The 21258-nt window shown below is 39.9% G+C and overlaps 1 protein-coding gene across 8 annotated transcripts in view; it reads right to left on the reverse strand.

The window, feature by feature from the left end:
- Positions 1 to 21258, reverse strand: part of CSMD3 (CUB and Sushi multiple domains 3) — a 1871449-nt gene that overhangs the window by 623115 nt on the left and 1227076 nt on the right. For all 8 annotated transcript variants that reach the window (XM_073590214.1, XM_073590213.1, XM_073590210.1 and 5 more), the window contains one exon: positions 12170 to 12372. In XM_073590214.1, coding sequence (XP_073446315.1) covers positions 12170 to 12372 — 203 coding nt within the window. The remainder of the gene's footprint in view (positions 1 to 12169; positions 12373 to 21258) is intronic.

Below are 21258 nucleotides of genomic sequence, written 5' to 3' on the forward strand. Positions count from 1 at the left end.
AATTACAAGCATACATTAGGCTATACTTAATGAAGTTGCCTGCTTCCAGACTACCTAGGTGAATTGTACTTGTCCTTCACTGAACCTACAGATTTTCAACTTTTTAATTGACCCAAATTATCATTCAACCATCTACACCAACTTGCAGTTTCATAATGAAAAGGATCCTGCTCTAAAAATGCTCTCAATCACATTACATCATTTTCAATTCCCTATTATGTATTGTTGGGTATTCATAGATTTTCAATTATATTGAATCTGGAACCTTAAACAGCATTTCATTAAAGATAATGTTATGATCCATGCTACGAATGACAGTCATGGTTCTCTAGTTATATCTTCATTATTAACTAAATTAGGTTGCTTTAACCAAGAAACTCTCCATATAATCTGATTGGTCCTTACTGACCTTTAACTATTATTAGTGCTGAATATGCGTTGGACAAATTGAATATAGAAAGTTCATATCTTAATTGTATTACAATGTATTATTCCTATGGGAGAAATTTGTGATTAAAGATGAGCGGATTAGGCAGAATTCTTACTATGCTTCAGGGTCTTAATATGCTACAGACCCCAAAGTGTAATAAATATAATATGTGAAAAGTAAATAAAATCATTATAATTGCCCTTCACTCACGTCTCCAACCCCATGTGGTCCTCTCTTTAATTTCTGATCCTGACACTTGACATTGAATCTTCAGTCCTTTCGAACTGTGCTTAACTTCCGGGGGGAATGGCAGCCAGGAGGGTACTGCATAGGCACAGGGGAGATCAGAGACATTATGATGTCACAATGTGTGCTTTGACCTCTCATGCGCCTGTGAAGATGTCACCCAAGTGCAATGATAACCATACGTCTTGCACAGTGTGAGAAGATTGAAGATACCATCAAGAGTGGCAAGGGATCAGTAGATTTGGCAAGGACTGAGTGTGTGGTGGTGATTAGCAGAGGAGCCAAATAGGTTAACAGTGAAGTATTATGATTTTTTTAAAACTTTTGATGGCGCGTTATGGTTTAAAAAAGTGTTGACTGTTAGCCTCCATTTCGCTGAATCCATGCATAAAAAAATTGCAAAAGTATCTGCAAAAAGTCTTTTCCACTAGAATTTATTTGCTCACATCTAGCTGTGAGGTATTCATGCGTCTTTGCAAGAAAAGAAGAATTAAAAAAGTTTGCCAGTATTCATGAAAATTGCACAGGAATTTTGATTTTAAAAATGGATTAATCTGACCAAGAGAGGTGGCCTAAGGAAGAACAATGTCACTAAAATGTTGTGCAAGATTCCTCCAATACTATTGCACTTCATGAGCTAATGCAGTAAATTCTGACCACTGTTATTTTATGAAGTAATAACTCTGGAACCCTTCAACAGACCCCGATGATTCTGAGAAAGTTTTTTTGTGACACATTGTACTTCATAATAGTGATAAAATTTATTTGACATACCTTGCGTTTATTTGTGAAAAAATGGAAATTTGGAGAAATTTTTTAAAATTTTGCAATTTTTAAACTTTGAAATTTCATGCCCTTAAATCACAGAAATGTCACACAAAATAGTTAAAAAATAACATTTCCCACAAGTCTACTTTACATCAGCACAATTTTGAAACCAAATTTTTTTTTTGTTAGGAAGCAATAATGGTTAAAATTTGACAAGCAATTATTAATTTTTCCAGCAAAATGTACAAAACCATTTTGTTAGGGACCACATCACATTTGAAGTCACTTTAAGAGGTTTATAATATAAAATACCCAAAAGTGACACCATTTTAAAAATTGCACCCCTCAAGGTGCTCAAAATCACATTCCAGAAGTTTATTAAGCCTTCAGGTAACTACAGGAATTTTTGGAATGTGGAAAAAAATGAACATTTAACCTTTTTTTTAACAAAAAATTACTTCAGATACAATTTTTTTTTATTTTGACAAGGGTAACAGGAAAAAATGGACCCCAAATTTTGCTATGTAATTTCTTATGAGCATGCTGATACCTCATATAAGAGAGAAAGCCACTTTGTAGACACATGGCAGAGCCCCAAAGGGAAGGAGCACCATTTAAATTTTTTATGTAATATTTGATGGAACAATTAACAGCTGCCATGTTGCATTTTGAGAACCTCTGATGTGCCGAAACAGTGAAAATCCCCCACAAGTGACACCATTTTGAAAGCTCAATCCCTCAAGGAACTGATCTAGATGTGTGGTGAGCACATTAAACCATCAGGTGCTTTACAGAAGTATACAATGTTAAGCCGTTAAAATAAAAAAAAACACATTTTCCCCACAAAAATGTTTTTAGCCCCAAATGTTGCATTTTTATAAAGGTAGCAAAAGAAATTGCAGCATTCAATTGGAAGTGCAATTTCTTCTGAGTACGTGGATATCTTATATGAGGGAGAAAGCTACTGTTTGGGGGCACAACAGGGCTCAGAAAGGAAGCAGTGTCATTTTACTTTTTGAATGTAAAATTTCCTGGAATCATTAGCAGATGTCATGTCTTGTTTGGAGAGCCCCTGATATGCCTAAACAGTGGAAACCCTTACAAGTGGCCTCATTTGTGGAAACTAGACCCCTCAAGGAATGTATTTAGTTGTGTGGTGAGCACCTTGAACCCACAGATGCTTCACAGAAGTTTGTAACGTTGTGCCGTGAAAATAATAAAATCACATTTTCCCCACAAAAATGTTATTTTAGCCCCAAATTTTGCATTTTCTTAATGGTAACAGGAAAAATTACATCACACAATTTGTTGCACAATTTCTCCTGTGTACACATATACAGCATACATGGGGGAATACTACTTTTGAGGCACAGTGCAAAGCTCAGAATGGAAGAAGCGCCTTATTGGAGTTCAGATTTCGCTGGAATGGCTTGAGGATGCCATGTCACATTGGTAGAGCCCCTGAGGTTCCATAATAACAGACACCTCCTATATGTGAACTCATTTTACAAATGACACTCTCCAGTGAATTCATCTAGTGGTGCAGTTAGGGAAGAGCGAGTAGTGAAATACTCGGACTCGCTGTACTCTTTACGAGTAGCTCCTAATACTTGGGTATTCGTAAGTACAGCGAGTCCAATGTAAGTCTATGGGAAATGCGAGTAAAGGGCAGAGAATGTGTGTGGGTGGAGACTATGTGTGTGGGTGGAGAATGTGTGTGGGTCTATGGGGCTGTGTGTGTTTGTGCAGGGCTCTGCCGGTGCTGTGCAGGGCCTGTGCCGGGCTGTGTGGGCTCTGTGCGGGCTATGTGGGGCCTGTACGGGTACTGTGCGGGCTCTGTGCATGTGCTGTGCCGGCACTGTGTGGGGCCTGTGCAGGCACTGTGGTGGCCTCTGCCGTTGCTGTGTCGGTGCTGTGTGGGACCTGTGTGGGCACTGTGCGGGCTCTGTGCGAGGCCTGTGCGGGCTATGCTTGCTCTTTGCGGGCTGTGCAGGCTCTGTGCGGGCTGTGCGGGCTCTGTGCGGGCTGTGCAGGGCCTGTGTGGGCTGTGTGGGCTCTATGTAAGCTGTGTGGGCTGTGCAAGGCCCTGTGCGGTGCTTGTGCAGGTTCTGTGCGGGCTCTGTGCGTACTGTACAGGCATGGTCTGATGGGACTACTTGTCCCATCCGGCTATGCCCACTACAGTGACAACATTAGTGGATGATGGGAAAGTAGCGGTGGGATATGGGGTAATATAAGGAGTTAATGTCACCTTGCTTTTGTAAGGTGACTTAAGCCCGGTTAATAATGGAGAAGCATCAATAAGACGCCTATCCATTATTAATCTTATATTAATAAAGGGTTAAAAAAGATTCACATATGAATAAAGTTGTTTAATGAATTAAAACACAACACGGTTTTTCATAATTTTTATTGTACGCCCAGATCCAACAGAAGCCATCGATCACCTGCAAAAAATTTAAAAAAGCAAATCAACCTATACTCCCTGTCCAATGCAGTCCCTGTTTAAAAACGAGTGTCCCATATGCGCATATTCATGACTTTAATGAGCGGTACCATGCCCCTGAGACCGGGAGAAGCAGGGGGGCTGCAGAGACGTGCCAGGGGGGTCAGTATGATCTGACATCCCCTCTCCCCCTCCCCTGCCGACACCCTGGTGTATATGACTTGCACATAAGCCGAGAAGGGGACTTTCAGCCCAAAAAAATGGGCTGAAAATCTCGGCTTATACACGAGTATATACAATATTTTATAGAAAAAATAATTATTTTTGCATTGCTTTGTTCTGAAAGCTATAACTTTTTAATTTTTCAGCTGATGGAGTTGTATGCAGCTTATTTTTTGAGGGACAAGATGTCTTTTTCAGTGGTAATTTTTTTTCATATATATTTTTTTCATACAAATATTTATTTATGGATGCAATTTCTTTAGATTTCTTATTATTATATTTTTATTTAAATATTTTCCAATTATTAAAAAATAACTATGCAAACTGAAAGCTCTGCACTGACAGAGAAAGTTGTTGATCTTGCACTGCACATAATCAAGCAACTTACTTAGCTCTGGTGACCTAGACAGATCACCATGGCAATGATCGGGACCCCGTGTCCCGCTTCGGGGTCTCCAATCCAAGGGCAGAGGGGCTGTCATCCCTATGCCGGCTCCCAGAATGGAATGCTGTGATTGAATTCGATCACAAAATTTAGGAGGTTAAAGTGCTGGGAGCCATGCGGGATTAATGCTGGCACCTATTGCCATGGGTCAGCTGTCAAAATCAGCTGACACCTGCCTGGATCGTGAATTCACAGCCTGTGTGCGCACACTATCGCATAAACGTAATAATCTATCCCTAGTCAATAAGGCCCAGGGCCCAGGGATGTATTATTATGTAGCATGTGAGAAAGGGATTACGGTAAGTTGGGGATGCTGCTAAAGAAGATTTTCCATTGTTTTGAACTTGATTCCAAATACAAAATGTACCAGGCCATAATCCTTATGCAAGAAATTTATTTACTAAATGCTATTACCTACAATATTTTGGAAAACCATAACATGATCATAACACTATTCATTTCTTAATTTTCTGCAAGGAAAAGAAGAATGAAGGCAAAGAGTGCCATCTATCACCTCACCACACTTATGTAACTATCCCCATTTTTGCCCATACAAAATTTTCTTCAAAAGCAGGATCCTCTTATCATCTGTTCAGATAAAAGGAGAGATACAGGGCGCATCCACTGTGTGAAATCCGTATAAAACAATTAAAATTGTGGAACAGTAAGGAAGGTGCTCACCTATTGGGGTTGTGAGGAAGTCACAACACCCATGAACGCTTAAGAAGCAGCAGCAAGTCTGCACAGGGTCCTAGGACAGAATTGCAGAAATGACGTGGAAGTGCAATAAGGACTGCGCTTGCTTCTGGTAGAGTAAAGGGTTCTTTATTCAGCCAACGCGTATCCTGAGCCTGCTGGCTCACTTCATCAGGGCCAAATGAAGTGAGCCAGCAGGCTCAGGAAACGCGTTGGCTGAATAAAGAACCCTTTACTCTACCAGAAGCAAGCGCAGTCCTTATTGCACTTCCACGTCATTTCTGCATCATCTGTTCACACAGTCTCCATGCACTTAATAGCACTTTGTATCTATACTTGTACATATACTGGCTGGTTACCGGTTCATGCATCGTGACGTGAATACCCTATTTATTACATTTGTGGCTGGTCAGTACAATATAAGTACTTTTTGCCATTCACCTTTCATGTCTCCCCTATTTTCTCATTGAGTAAAGCCCCCATTACACACAGCGAGATCGCTAGCGATATCGCTAAAGCGTCACCGATTTTGTGACGCAGCAGTGATATTGCTAGCGATATCGCTATGTGTGATACTTAGCTCCGACCGGCTCCCCCGCTGGTTATCTCTGATCGTGCAAGAACGTCCTGGACCATTTCTCGTCAGCCACTTCCTGCTGGGCTCCCTGCTGGCGCCGATGAGTGACGCGTGGACGCGGGCAGAAGGACGTCTTCATCGCCGCGTCTGACAGGTAAGTAACGACCGCCAATCGCTGCTATGTCGCTGGCGAGATCTGCCTGTTTGGCAGCTCACTAGCGACCATTTAGCAATGCACCAGTGATCCTGACCGGGTTGTATCGTGGTCGGAATCGCTGGTGCATCGCTAAATGTAATGGTGCCCTAAGGTTAGCTCTGATCTCACTCCTTTTGGTATCTGAGTCGTGTTGTTCTGTAATGTCTTTATTGTTTGTTCACATCCCGTTGAAAATCTAAAGTGATGTGGAATATATTGGCGCTATATAAATGCAAATTATTGTTGTTATTATTATTACATTTTATGTATTTTAATCATTCGCTACCAGTTGAGTCTGCGTCCTTGGATAGCCATAGGCAATGAGTTGAGGAACAATGGGGAGATTTTTTAAAGCTGGTAAATACTGAAATACAGAATAGTTGAATCAGCATCCCATCAGAATTTTCACAATCCCATGTAGAAGCATTCTGAATATGCTTCAATATATATGCAGCATGATTCATTGCCATTGGGCATCCACTCCACTCTTCTTTTGTGCACATTTTTTACAACTCTCCCCCAATGTGTTTCAGAGAAAAGCACATTTTTTTTCAGTTTGAGCAATAAATCAGTTCACCATATTGGTAAAAAAAAACAGTACATTATGGTTATATGGCAGTAATTTAGGGTTATTTTCTTAGCACTTTTTTATTATTCATAAAAAGTTGCCTGTCTATGATTTTTGGATAATATGTCCAGATAAAAATGAATGTTATTGACCCTACTCCTTAGCTAACACTAACAAGAAATGTTATGTCTTATAAATTTTATTAATGTAGCATTTACAATTGACAACATAATTATGTAATTATATATTGAAAAATTGATAAATATAAAGATAAGCTACATGCATTAATGTTGGCACATGCTGCCCCATAACACATCATCAATCTTGTGAATATGTAATATACATTTACACCTTCCCTGAGGGCACTGGGTAAAATTTAATAATGAAAGCACATAACTGTTAATTGGCTTATTTTTTTTAAATAAAAACCTGTTGAACTCTAATAACATTTTAAACTATAATATCTACGGTAATTTGAAAAATTATATTAACTTCCTGATTTGACATAGAATTGCTGAGATATACATTCGCGAATGTTTCTTTTGCATTGGATTTGAACATCAAAAGAGATAATTGTCTCTTTTGTATCTATTAAGTCAAACTCATCATTAAACTTATTAGAATGATGAAAGTAAGGAGCAGAAATTTAAAAATCTACCTCTTAAATAAAAATAATATTCAGAAAAAAATTATGCTCTAAAATTTAAACACATTCCCTCAAATTAGGACAATTTCCAATTGTCCCTTATTGAGTCCCGTTGACCTTCCGAAATGTTTCCATTCTTACTTTTCTGCAAATTGTTTTAAAGACTTCAATTTCTTACTATATAATTATAAGAGATTATGTCGACATGCTAGTAAAACCCTTCCAAGGGTCATTTTGTGTTATGTATCTTTGAATATGTCAATTCAAGTCAAGACAAAAGGTAAGAAGGGATACATTCTATGTGTTTGCTGGACAAATGCAAGATTATTTTAATTTCATCACCATTAGTGCTGGACTCATATTTATAGCCAGCAAGCAAACTAAAGATGTAAAGAATTTGAATAAAACATATCAAATAACATGAAAAATAAAAGGGTTGTCAAGTCAAAGGGTACCGTTACACTAAGGGACGCAACAGCGATACCGACAGCGATGCGACCTGGTAAGGATCGCTGGTGCATCGCTAAATGATCGCTAGTAAGTTGTCAAGCAGTCAGATTTACCCAACGACGCAGCAACGATCTCGGCGCTCTTTGGTACCTTGTCACACAGCAGCTATTCTGACGACTCCCGCCTGCGCCCATGATTTCTGAGTCGCTAACGAGGTCACTCATTGGTATCAAACACACCGATGCATGCTGGCCAGTGGGACACAAGCGATCAAAAAATGGCCCAGGACATTCGAACACGATCAGCAACATCACAGTGGGGGCCTGGTCACTGCTAAGTGTCACACGTAACGAGATTGCTGGCGAGGTCGCTGTTGCGTCACAATATCGGTGACGCTTCAGCAATCTCGCTAGCAATCTTGCTTAGTGTGAAGTACCCCTAAAGCTACAAGTTTGCAGTATCTCGGTGCAGTCACTATGCGCTGTTAGGGTTCTCTGGTGCTGGCATCGGGAGTAGGCAGTCAAGTGACTGCAAGTAAGCAAAAGGCATACTCTCAGACACATTCTGACTAGATGGGTGTGGCCTCAATTAATGCAAGTCTATTGAGCTAGACCGGAAACAGTTTAGTTGGAATGTGACATTTGGCATACTTGCTGTCACATGACCTCCCACTCCGGATGTCTGCTCCAGACAGTGCTTACAGCATTCATTGCATGCAATGTGAGGATTTGCAAGTATGCAGTTACAGCGAGAGACTGCAGACGTGCAGCTTTAGAATAGACAACCCCTTTCAGGTCTGAGCCCATAATAGATAAAATTAACATGATGAAATAACCTAATCTCTAGAGATTAACAAATTCTAAACAAATTGAATTTGTTAGCAATATTTGAAAATTCTTGAATTCACCTCTTTTTTGCTGCCCCACTTCTACTTCTGAGACTTACATTGTGTGCTGCCACTTGTTACTAGGCCTAATGAAGTCTTGTGGTGCACAACATACTGTAACTACATGCATCGCAACCCACATGATTATATGTGGTGTGATGCACATCATTAACAGCTGTTGCGCTCCCACATAACAGGGTGTGGCCTAATCTGGAGCGGTAATGCTGGATAGAAAATGGAAAAAGGAGCCATTAATGACTGAGTGTACAGTAATTATGGAACAAGTATGGGATGGGCAAGGAGAATTTGGTTTTAAAATCTTTATTTTTTTACCCCTTCATGGCAGATTTGATTAACACAAAATTTATTTTATGCAAATAGAATTTCTCTCCCTAGAGATGAACAAATCAATATGCAGGTTCCCAGTCCAGAAGCCACATTAGAATTCTGTGACCAACAGATGATAGCCCTGTCATTCACTTCCTACCTGCTGGTATTCACAGCACCTCTTTTGATTAGTTGATGTCATTGTGTCATGCTGGCTGGCTAATGATTGAAGAATTAAAAACACATGTGATATGCACAAGTGTGAACAAGTCGGTAAGGCAACGTTCACACCACCCACTAACTGAGAAACAACAAGAAAACAGATTTGCAAAAATACTCTGCAGTAAAATATATGACAGTAATCAGCAAGTGCTGGATAACAAATATAGGGTATTTAGTCGATACTTTTTTTTTGCAAAAAAAGTATACCAAGCTGCTTCACCGCGTCAAGGTAAACCGTATTGAAGCAGTCCCTATCTAATGTATTTAAAATCTGAACATCTGAACAGTGTCTAAAATGAGCAGGCTTCGGACAGGCGCTTCTTAGTATGGGCTTGTGGTGCAAGACAGCTCTTTTGTGCATGCCACACAAGAGAGGGGTGGGGTCTCTCCCACTAACTGAGACACAACAAGAAAACAGATTTATTTTACTGCAGAGTATTTTTGCAAATCTGTTTTCTTGTTGTGTCTCAGTTAGTGGGTGGTGTAAACGTTGCCTTATGGACTTGTTCACACTTGTGCATGTCACATGTGTTTTTAATCCATTTTTTCCTTGCCAAGCATGGTTTGAGAGACCCCACCCCTCTCTTGTGTGGCATGCACAAAAGAGCTGTCTTGCACCACAAGCCCATACTAAGACGCGCCTGTCCGAATCCTGTTCATTTTAGACACTGTTCAGATGTTCACGTTTTAAATACATTAGATAGGGACTGCTTCAATACGGGTTACCTTGAAGCGGTGAAGCAGCTTGGTATACATTTTTTTTGCAAAAAAATGTATCGACTAAATACCCTGTATTTGTTATCCAGCACTTGCTGATTACTGTCATATATTTTACTGCAGAGTATTTTTGCAAATCTGTTTTCTTGTTGTGTCTCAGTTAGTGGGTGGTGTGAACGTTGCCTTACCGACTTGTTCACACTTGTGCATGTCACATGTGTTTTTAATCCGTTTTTTCCTTGCCAAGCATGGTTTGAGAGACACCACCCCTCTCTTGTGTGGCATGCACAAAAGAGCTGTCTTGCACCACAAGCCCATACTAAGAAGCGCCAGTCCAATTCCTGTTCATTTTAGAAACTGTTCAGATGTTCAGGTTTTAAATACATTAGATAGGGACTGCTTCAATACGGGTTACCTTGATGCGGTGAAGCAGCTTGGTATACATTTTTTTGCAAAAAAAGTATCGACTAAATACCCTGTATTTGTTATCCAGCACTTGCTGATTACTGTCATATATTTTACTGCAGAGTATTTTTGCAAATCTGTTTTCTTGTTGTGTCTTAATGATTGAAGGAGCCTTGGATGTTGGCAGGTAGGAGTGGATTTACAGGGCACTCATGCGCAGGTATGAAATGCTAATGTGACCAAAGGATCAGGGTCCTGTGAATATTTTCACTCATCTCTATTCCTCTCTGATTTTGAGCAAATCCAACTAAATCAAATTTCAGGAGATTTGCTCACCTCTGGTAATTCCTTGTTACTTGTTTTTTCCCACACAAGTACAATACATTTAGCTAGTAAAGTTAGGTTATGTGGGTACTCTTGGTTTTAGTAGAATTAATCAAAACTTCTGTCCTTCATAAAATTGCTTTGAAAGGTGACTGTTTGAGCTGATAATAGCAGTTATAAATCTGTTATGATACTATTATAAAGGAACACATAAAGGCTTGTCTTTCTGTGACCAAAGATCGGTGAACTTGAAGGGCGGAAACATAAATGCATTTCTTCAACAATTCGGAACAAAATTTACAACTTTGTAATCTATTTAAAGAGAAGAATTAGCTTGGTACAAAGTATTAATGAGCAAATGTAAGTACACATTGCTATATAATATGATAACTGCAATATATTAAAAGGATGAAAGCTTTGATGGGAGGAGGAGGAGAGCTTATTTAATTGCAAAATACAAAACTTTGGTAACCAAAGACAGAAAAAAGCACCATCTTGTTAACTTGTCACTGATGGTAAACTCAATCAAGTAGAGTAATAACACATAACACATAACATTGTACGAGTCATTGATCGAAAAAAAACACAATTTTTTTCTATAACAGGGCTAATACAGTGCAAACATATATTGTTCTTGTAATTTTTTTGTGCCATGATATCCCAGTGATGTGTTATCTGAGTCAATGTAAACATTGCTAGACCTTTATGTCTTCAACTTTAAACTGTCTCTTCCACTCTGCATTTTTCATCCAGAGTGAAGACTAACTTTTGCTCCACTGTTGAGTAATGAGCTGTTCCCAAAGCTGCTAATAGTAGATCCTATACCTATGTATAAAAGCAATCTCTAATTTAGTAGCCCAGAAAGAGTGAAGGATTTCTCAATGAGCACTCTGTATCCCTTTGTAAATGTTGTAGTATACATGTTAGGTTTAATTTAGTCACTAGAACTACCGATGGAGTCATTTTGACTCCTCACAATTTTTATTTCTCTTCTTTGACTACATTTTTCCAAATTCCAGCTTGAGATTTGGTGACTTTTACTCATTTAGGATGCAAAAAGAGATTTTTTTAACGATAAATACGTTTTGAAAAAAAGTACCTTTTTTCAAAATTTAATTACCAAAGGGAATCATTTTGACTCCCTACTATATTTTGCTTGTCTTTGTTGCTAAATATTATTATTTCTTTTAGTTTTCATTTACTTGTATGTTTAGAATAAGTTTAAAATAAATGTTGACTTAGAATAATTAGCATTTTTGCAAATATACTTGACATATACAGGACATCCGTCAATGAACCAGTGAACTCTCGAGTGGACTACATAATTTTTGTAGAATACGGCCTGCAGTTTTGCTAATTTCTAATATGGCTAGAAGCCGTGTGCTAAAGCCTGATGATATTCTTGCTATTTTATAATATAGTAATAATAAACAAAATTAAAGTTACATCAATACCAGGAGCAAGAAACTCTAAAAATAAACAAAAACTAGCCAGGAGTCAAAATGACTACATTCAGTAGTTCTAAGGGGGGGTGACAAGTCTGGTAGTCCTAGTGTTAACGTGAGTTTAAGGCCAATATGAGAATAAGAATGACTTACTTGAAAACTGAATTGCAAATCCCGATTTACTAATGTAAAAATCGGTGTCAAACTGGATGGTAACGATATTAAGAGTGCTGTGAATTCCTTCAGGAACAAGGGAGCCACTAATTTCTTTCAGGAGCATTTCGTTGTCAAGAGGACCATCCCAAACTCGTAGGATGTCATGTGATGCCTCTGTATCAAAAGCAAGGAACTGAAGGCTGTAAATGAAAGAAAACATTTTTTTAATTGATGGTAATAGTAGGCAATAAACATAAGCAGCATATATTCTATAAGTCACACATTCTGGTATTTTCTGGTTTTGAAAAACTCATTTCCCATTCCCCAGAGTTTCCTCAGCTGCATTCAGTGTCTGTTACTGTCTACAGTAGTGATGTCAACAGCACTGCAGTCAATCATTCGGCTCAATGGCTTTACCCGACCAGACAGTTCGAGACGCTCAGAGCAGCTGAGTTCACTGATTGGCTGCAGTGCTGCTGATGTGATGTCAGCACTGTAGACAATAATAAACAACTGGAACACAGCAGAGACTTAGCGCTAAACCCATGGACACTGAGTAAAACCCAGATTCTTTTTTTAAAAACAAACTGCACTGGGGTGAAGCAAGAAAACCCCTTTACTGGATTTGTATAATCACTATTTACAAACTTTCAAATATTTTATAATATTTATTCAGAGATTTATTAAAGAGATTGTCTTCTACTAGGACAACCCCTTCTCGTTCTCCATGTTTGACCCCAATAAAATAAAAAAGCTTTTACTCATCTCACATGCCTGCACTGTTCCAGAGGTGTCAGCACTCACTTTTCCAGGGCTCATATGTGGTTGATATGTAGGGACCGGTGGCAGGCTGGGGCAGAGGGTAGCGTGCTGTAGTATTTAGGAAGTGTGGCTGGTAGGCGGCGGAGGCGTGCTGTACTCACAGGAATGGGGGGTGACCCGCTTCTTGGCATCGACAGGCACGAGACATAGACAGGAGATGTATTCAACAGGTTTATCTTTTATTGGCCGCCCATATGACGACCAGCACAATGCATGACAAATATTGCACACGGTTCTCCTCTTGCAGAACGGCTCGAGTACCTTCACTTATTTACTTCTTCAGCAGGCGTACTTCATGGCTCTATCCACCGTGGCTGCCCTAGGCCAATCCACCACGGCGTTGCACCTTACAAAGTCCACTGTACACCAGATCCTCACAGGCCGTCTCTACCTGTGACCAATGTCCTGTAGGGTCACCCCACCGTGACCGTTTCTATTGTCAAGACTCTCTGAGGGGTCACCACTGTGTAACAGTCCCTCTTTCCTTGTGAGCTCCCCTGGCTGACTGAAGCTTCTAGAAGCTCACCTCAGTATTTATCCAGTCAGTCCAGGTAGTCCCACCATCTGTCACCTGACAGTCACTTTCGCCCAATCAGAGTCACCTTGACCTCTTGCAGTTATGTAACCCTCATTTGACAGTTACATAACCATTGCCGTCGGTGCTCTCCAGTGACCTCTGATGGCGGACTGCCAAATGTCACTTACTGTCAATCACTCTGACTTCCTATTACAGACAGAACCGTACCCAGCTCAACCTCCCCACAGATATGACACGTGACACCGCCGCCCAATCACTGCTGGCATCACTGTCGCCACCTTCATACTTATTAGTAATCAAAAGAAAGTGAGAGAGCAGCCGCAGCTCCCATTACCCCTTCATTACGCATACATACGAAGGGGGATGATGCCAACGGTGATTGGGCACCACGCTTACATGTAATAAAAACTGAGCATTGGGAGAACATGTGCTAACACGGCTAGGACGATGATGGCACAAGAGGTTAGAATAATCTTGTTTTTTTACCTAGGCCAAACATGGGGAATGATAAGGGATTGCCCTAGTGGTAAACAATCTCTTAATATATCTGCATACAGTCAATATTAAAAATGATAGCATATAATTATTATTTTATTATATATAAAAAATAAAAAAATAACCATAATAACAATTAGTTTTGTACATATGTATATAGGCAACAATTCATTCTGCATTTCTATTACATACAAGTAAAGAAAAAAGAAACAAAATAACAGAAATGTTGGGATGAATTTATTAACATCCCATGGTCTTTTCAAGAAATTTTGTGACATTTTTACAATGTCCATAACACATTTATCAGTAGGTGTTATAATCTTCGGGAAAAGTGGCATGTCCTATCACCTTGTAAAAGATTTATTATTATGTATGCCGGAAAACTGGTATTAGTTATCGCTGAAATCTATGCTAACTCATGGTTGGTGATGCAGATTTTATTTTTTGATCCATGGACAGGCAAAACATGCACCAAATTTATTAACTCCTTAATACATGTAACCAACCTTCCTTCAAAGATCTGTAGGTCCAAGACTTCCTTATAAATACCAACACATACACGATCCATCAGCACACTGTAATTTATGAATACATGAACTTCAACATTGCTGTAAATGTTAAAAATGTTCTTAACGTTATAAGCAATATTGAAGTTTGTGTGCTCATTACTCACAGTGTGCGGGCACATATTGGCCACATAGCATATTTGTGCACCTGTACATTAATTTAATGCTAAAGGTGTATGAGACCTATTTTTCTATTTGTCTATTTTTTTGTTACTATCAAATACCAGTCCTTATTATTTCCTTCCATAATAGTTGATTAACAAACCTGAGGGAAGGGCACCATCTAAATCACATTCCTATGTGCCAAGAATTGCTGTCACAATTTCCACTCTGTTTCTGTCTTTTTGTTACTTTCTCTCGGGGCTGTCAGTCTGTGCTTGGTCTGTGCTGCAATCATCTGTAATCATTTTCCTTAATCAAGCTTCTACTTAAGCCCCGTTACACACTGCGATATCGCTAGCAATATCGCTGTAAAGTCACGGATTTTGTGACGTTGCAGCGATATTGCTAGCGATATCGCTGCATGTGATACTTACCTCTGACCGGCTCCCCTGCTGCTCATCACTGGTCGTGCGAGAAGCTCCTTTACCATTTCTCGTTGGGCGCTTCCTGGGGGCTTCCTGTGGCGCTGACGAGCGAGGCGTGGAGGCGGGCGGGAGGACGTCAGGATCACCGTGTCTGACAGGTAAGTAGCGACCCACGTCCCCAGTGTCGTCGCTGGTGAGATCTGCCTGTGTGGCAGCTCACTAGCGACCACTTAGCGATGCACCAGTGATCCATATCGTTGTCGGGATCGCTGGTGCATTGCTACGTGTAACGGTACCCTTAAGCATGCTAGTTCCTTCACCCAGTGTCAATAGTACACTTGCTTTTGTCTGTGGGACATTGATCCCTCTGTGCTCCTTGCCTGACCCAGCTTGACTTGATTCTCTTACCGGACTCTGACCCTTTGCTTGTGACCTGACTTCTCTTGTGCCTGCTCCCTGTAACTGTTTTGTTTCTCTGGCTTTCCTGACCTCGGCTCATGTATTGGACTTCGTCTCTGACTTCCCTTTGTCGTACTGCACCATTTTCTGGACCTGACCTTGCATTGTTTGACCTCCCTTTACTTGCAGTAGGTAGTATAAATATTTACTACCGTGAATCACATCACAATTGCCTGTTTTAGATTAAGTGTTTTGATCAATCACATATACTGTCAACTTAACACATTAGCGTTTATGAATAATAATGTGTCCGTCATTTGAAAGAAGTTACAATCTAATGGGTTGAGCTCACAAATACCCATATCTTATCCTGTCAATGTGTTTTGGGGTGAATCTGGATAGTGAGAGGACGTCACAAGGTACAGTTTAGTAATAAAGATATTGATAGAGAAAGCCATAAAACACTGAATAAATATTATAGCAAAGCAGTGAAGAACAGTTATCACCTATTTACCCATAATCGTACATATTGAGGCTACTTTAATATTACTAAATATCTGTTAGCATTATAGAGCCTGAAATAAGTTGGACGCAAACTCATAGGCATGCACATCTTTTTATTGGCAATAAATAAAATATGTATAATTTGCCACAATAATTTACATTTTTTATTGAAAAATTAGATGAAGTTGGCTAATTAAAATTTCAAAATATTTGCTTTTTTCTCTATTCTCACTATTAAATATCTCATGCATTCATATACAAATAAAACAGCCAGGAACAAATTGGCCTGCAAGATGGCCAAGAGCTCTACAGTTTATGTATAGTGTATCCACTTCACTTTTAAGATAATCTGTCTCCCAGGTATTTGTTACCCCTCTGAGAACAACATGATGCAGGGACAGAGACTCTGATTCATGCAATGTATGCCTGCTTAATGCCATTTTGATATAATCACTTTTTTAACTGCTTCACTTCTGCCAGTTGTCTGATTGCTAACTTCTGTATAACCGCAGCACATCACTGATTGGCAGCTTTTTGTGTACACTGTGCATAGGCAGAAAGCTATCAATAAGTAATGGGGGAGAGATTAGAAAGCTCACATGAATATGGAAGACTACATAGCAGCAGATTTACTAGTCCTTTAGTGATAATCTCCTGCTGTTAAAACTGTGATTTCATCAAAACAACCGCAAGCAGCCTAGTGAGTGATACATCGATGGAATCAGGGTTTCTCTCTCTCTTCATTATGCTGTTCTCAGTTTATGTAGCAAAAAACAGTGACAGACTTCCTTTCATAAGAAGTCTCATTAGGCACTAAAAAGCTATGATATATTTTGAGTTAACAAGAGTTCACAAATAGTCACATTAAGTATTATCATGATTTTAGATTGAGTCACTTACTATCTTCAATTTGTCTTAACGCAGAAAAGAGATCATTTTGGAGTCAGGATCCTAACATTATTATTTCTCATTTTTCTCAAAAAGAATAGTTTAATGTAAACCATTGTTGGAGAAAACTTCAGCTTTAAACAGAGGTAGTAATCTCAGATGTGACTTCTGGCACCTTATTGTATTATGCTCTTTTTCATATTCCTAATACATTTAAGTTTCATTATTATCAAGACAATAATAGAGATTGTGTATAGTTCTGTACACTCTGCAGTAAACTTGTCTCATAGCTTTGGGCAGATCTATTAGGGGTGAGAACTAGTGGTTCGCACTTGAGGGTCTTATGAATTCTCTTCAACATCGAAAGACACTGGTACTATAAAGTTTAGCTTTTTTACAGATTTTGTGTGGTCTTCCATTAGCTTGAATTACACTTACTGTAGGTTTTGGATGACCTGTTCATTGTCCCAACACTATGTAAAAAATGGCAATGCAGAAAGGCTCATTTGTGCCCTCAACTCTTAGCTCTAGTTACAATCACCAATGTATAATCTCTATATATCTTTGCTGGATTTCTAGCAGGTGTTTGTAAGGTTCCCCAGGTGAAACCTGATATAAGATATGCTTCCTCGCCCTAGTATACCCAACTGTGTATAAGACCTTTCTAGATTTCTTCTGCTTGGCTAATAACTTATTGTTAACTTACTTTTAAAACCCACTTTCCTTCCTGCTGTGTCCTGTCTTGGGAGCTTACTGAGCTGACTACCTTACCCATATAACTACATCTGTGTTATCATTACAACTTTCAAATTCTTCTCTTTAAAAGAATCACCTCTCACATTGGCCTATTTTTTCAGCAACATAAATTGAGCCCTTAGCAGACTTTATAAACTCTGGAATATCCCTCCAAGTCTAGCCTATATTGCTATCACATACTAAAACTTCCTAGTAGAGTGGAGCGATACCGTCCGATACTTCAAAGTATCGTATCGGATGGTATCGGCCGATCTTTAAAAAAAGTATCGGTATCGCCGATTCCGATACCGGAAGTCCCATTCAAGTCTATGGGACTTCCGGTATCGGAATAAGAAAAACCCTTTCCTGCCCTTGTACAGCCTCTCTGGGGTCTGTACGGGCCTTTCGGGGGGCTGTGCCGGCCTGCCAGGGGGTCTGTGCAGGCTCCGGTGGTCTGTGCCGGCCTGCCGGTGGTCTGTGCAGGCTCCGGGGGGCTGTGCCGGCCTGCCGGGGGGCTGTGCCGGCCTGCCGGGGGGCTGTGCAGGCTCCGGGGGGCTGTGCCGGCCTGCCGGGGGGCTGTGCCGGCCTGCCGGGGGGCTGTGCCGGCCTGCCGGTGGTCTGTGCAGGCTCCGGGGGTCTGTGCAGGCATCGTCCGATGGGACTACAAGTCCCATCGGGCGATGCCTGCTACCATGACAGTGATTGACACATTAGCCAATGATGGGACAGTAGTAGTCCCATCATCCGGCTAATGTGTTGAATGTAAAAAAAAAAAAAAATTTACATGCTACATACATGCTACATACATGCTACATACATACAACATGCATACTACATATATACTACATGTAACATACATACTACATACATGCTACATACTACATGCATGCTACATACTACATACATGCTACATACTACATATACTACATGCATGCTACATACTACATGCTACATACATACTACATATATACTACATGCATGCTACATACATACTGCATGCTACATGCATGCTACATACATGCTACATACATGCTACATATATACTACATACATACTACATACATACTACATGCATGCTACATGCATGCTACATACATACCACATATATACTACATGCATGCTACATACATACTACATGCTACATACATACTACATGCTACATACATACTACATATATACTACATGCATGCTACATACATACTACATGCTACATACATACTACATATATACTACATGCATGCTACATACTACATGCTACATACATACTACATATATACTACATGCATGCTACATATATACTACATACATACAATACATTCATACAATACATACATAGACATACAGTACATATAACATAGAGTAACATACATTCCTGCAGCCCGTAGAGAACGGCAGCAACAGCTGATGCTGCCGTTCTCTACCCAAGATCGTCGTGGGACACACTCGTGGACTGCTTCGGATCGTGGGTGAGTATTTTTGTGGTTTGTTATGTTAATATTTATTCCGGAAAAGACAATGGCTTCGGGGAACAATGTGACAAGTATTGGTAAGTATGTTACTCTATGTTATATGTACTGTATGTCTATGTATGTATTGTATGAATGTATTGTATGTATGTAGTATATATGTGGTATGTATGTAGCATGTAGTATGTATGTAGCATGCATGTAGCATGCATGTAGTATGTATGTAGTATGTATGTAGCATGCAGTATGTATGTAGCATGTATGTAGTATGTATGTAGTATATATGTAGTATGTATGTAGCATGTAGTATGTATGTAGCATGCATGTAGTATGTATGTAGTATGTATGTAGTATGTATGTAGCATGCAGTATGTATGTAGCATGTATGTAGTATGTATGTAGTATATATGTAGTATGTATGTAGCATGCATGTAGTATGTATGTAGTATGTATGTAGCATGCAGTATGTATGTAGCATGTATGTAGTATGTATGTAGTATATATGTAGTATGTATGTAGCATGCATGTAGTATGTATGTAGTATGTATGTAGCATGCAGTATGTATGTAGCATGTATGTAGTATGTATGTAGTATATATGTAGTATGTATGTAGCATGCATGTAGTATGTATGTAGCATGCATGTAGTATGTATGTAGTATTTTTTTTTTTTTTTTTTTAACATTTAACACATTAGCCGGATGATGGGACTACTACTGTCCCATCATTGGCTAATGTGTCAATCACTGTCATGGTAGCAGGCATCGCCCGATGGGACTTGTAGTCCCATCGGACGATGCTTGCACAGACCCCCGGACATCAGCACAGCCCCCCGGCAGGCCGGCACAGCCCCCCGGCAGGCCGGTACAGACCCCGGGCAGTCCACACAGCCCCCCGGCAGGCCGGCACAGCCCCCCGGCAGGCCGGCAGAGACCCCCGGAAGGCCCGAAATGACGGCGCATCATGATGCGCACACACCGCGCATCATGATGACGTCAGGCCGTCAATCAACTGAACTTCCGATTCCGATGCCGAATTCCGATATTGAAAAAATATCGGAAGTCGGTATCGGAATTCCGATACAGCAAGTATCGGCCGATACCCGATACTTGCGGTATCGGAATGCTCAACACTACTTCCTAGTAATTACAGATAAGAATTTTCTTAAACTTCTTGAACCCCCTTCACAACATTTGATGTGCCTATATGTCATGGTTGGACAGGGGTTCCAGAACGATGATATTTAGGTAGGCCATGGCGAGAGCTGTGCCTGAGTGATCGCTGCTGGGAGCTGGGGTAAATGATAGCCGAGGCTCTCACAGAAATGCCTGCACTCTCCCTGACTGCTTAACTCCCTAAATGCCACAAATGGTAGTGATCATAGAATTTAGGAGGCAGAGAGAAGGAGGGCATTCCCTTTCTCTTAAGATCGGCCACCCTCGACATTATCGCAAGGGCTGGATCATTGCCATGGCAATCCAAGGTTCTCATGATGACATCTGGATCACCCAGCTATAACAAGCCTGTTAGACTGTGCTCAGATTATTTGAGAAAGGCACATACCACCGAAACACGCGTTGGGGTGGACACTCCTGGACGTGCTTCTGCTCATTTATTCGGTAATGTCACTTATGGATGATTAACTATTAATGATGTAGATAGTGCAAGTTCTTTTTATGATATTTGGCTTTATGGGGAATGTGCAATATTACTATTTCAGCAATATTGTTTGATATGAACTCCCATTTGAGATATATATATATATATATATATATATATATATATGATGGATATGCTGTTCCTGCGAGCACCCTACTCTAACATGTGCTGTTTAGTGGAATGCTCCCCCTCCCTGTGCCTGCACATTTAATACAATTATTTTTTTTGCATATGTCTATGTATTTTTTGGAGTTTTTGATCGCAGTTTTTTCTCTGTGTGTCATGCTCAGATTACGGTCTAAGAGGCTTCTGTCAGTAAAGCAACTACAGCTATATAACCATTGCAGTGCTAGTGCAAACCAAGAGTGATAAAAGTTAAAGTCCCATAAAGGGACTATGTAAGAAAGTTAAAAAAGTTTTAAAAATTGTAAAAAAAATTATATATATATATTTTAAATAATAAAACAATAAAAAAAATAATACCTATA

The sequence above is a fragment of the Dendrobates tinctorius genome, unplaced genomic scaffold (assembly GCF_039654945.1).
Source record: "Dendrobates tinctorius isolate UK_male_01 unplaced genomic scaffold, ASM3965494v1 ptg000116l, whole genome shotgun sequence".
NCBI classification, from domain to species: domain Eukaryota; kingdom Metazoa; phylum Chordata; class Amphibia; order Anura; family Dendrobatidae; genus Dendrobates; species Dendrobates tinctorius.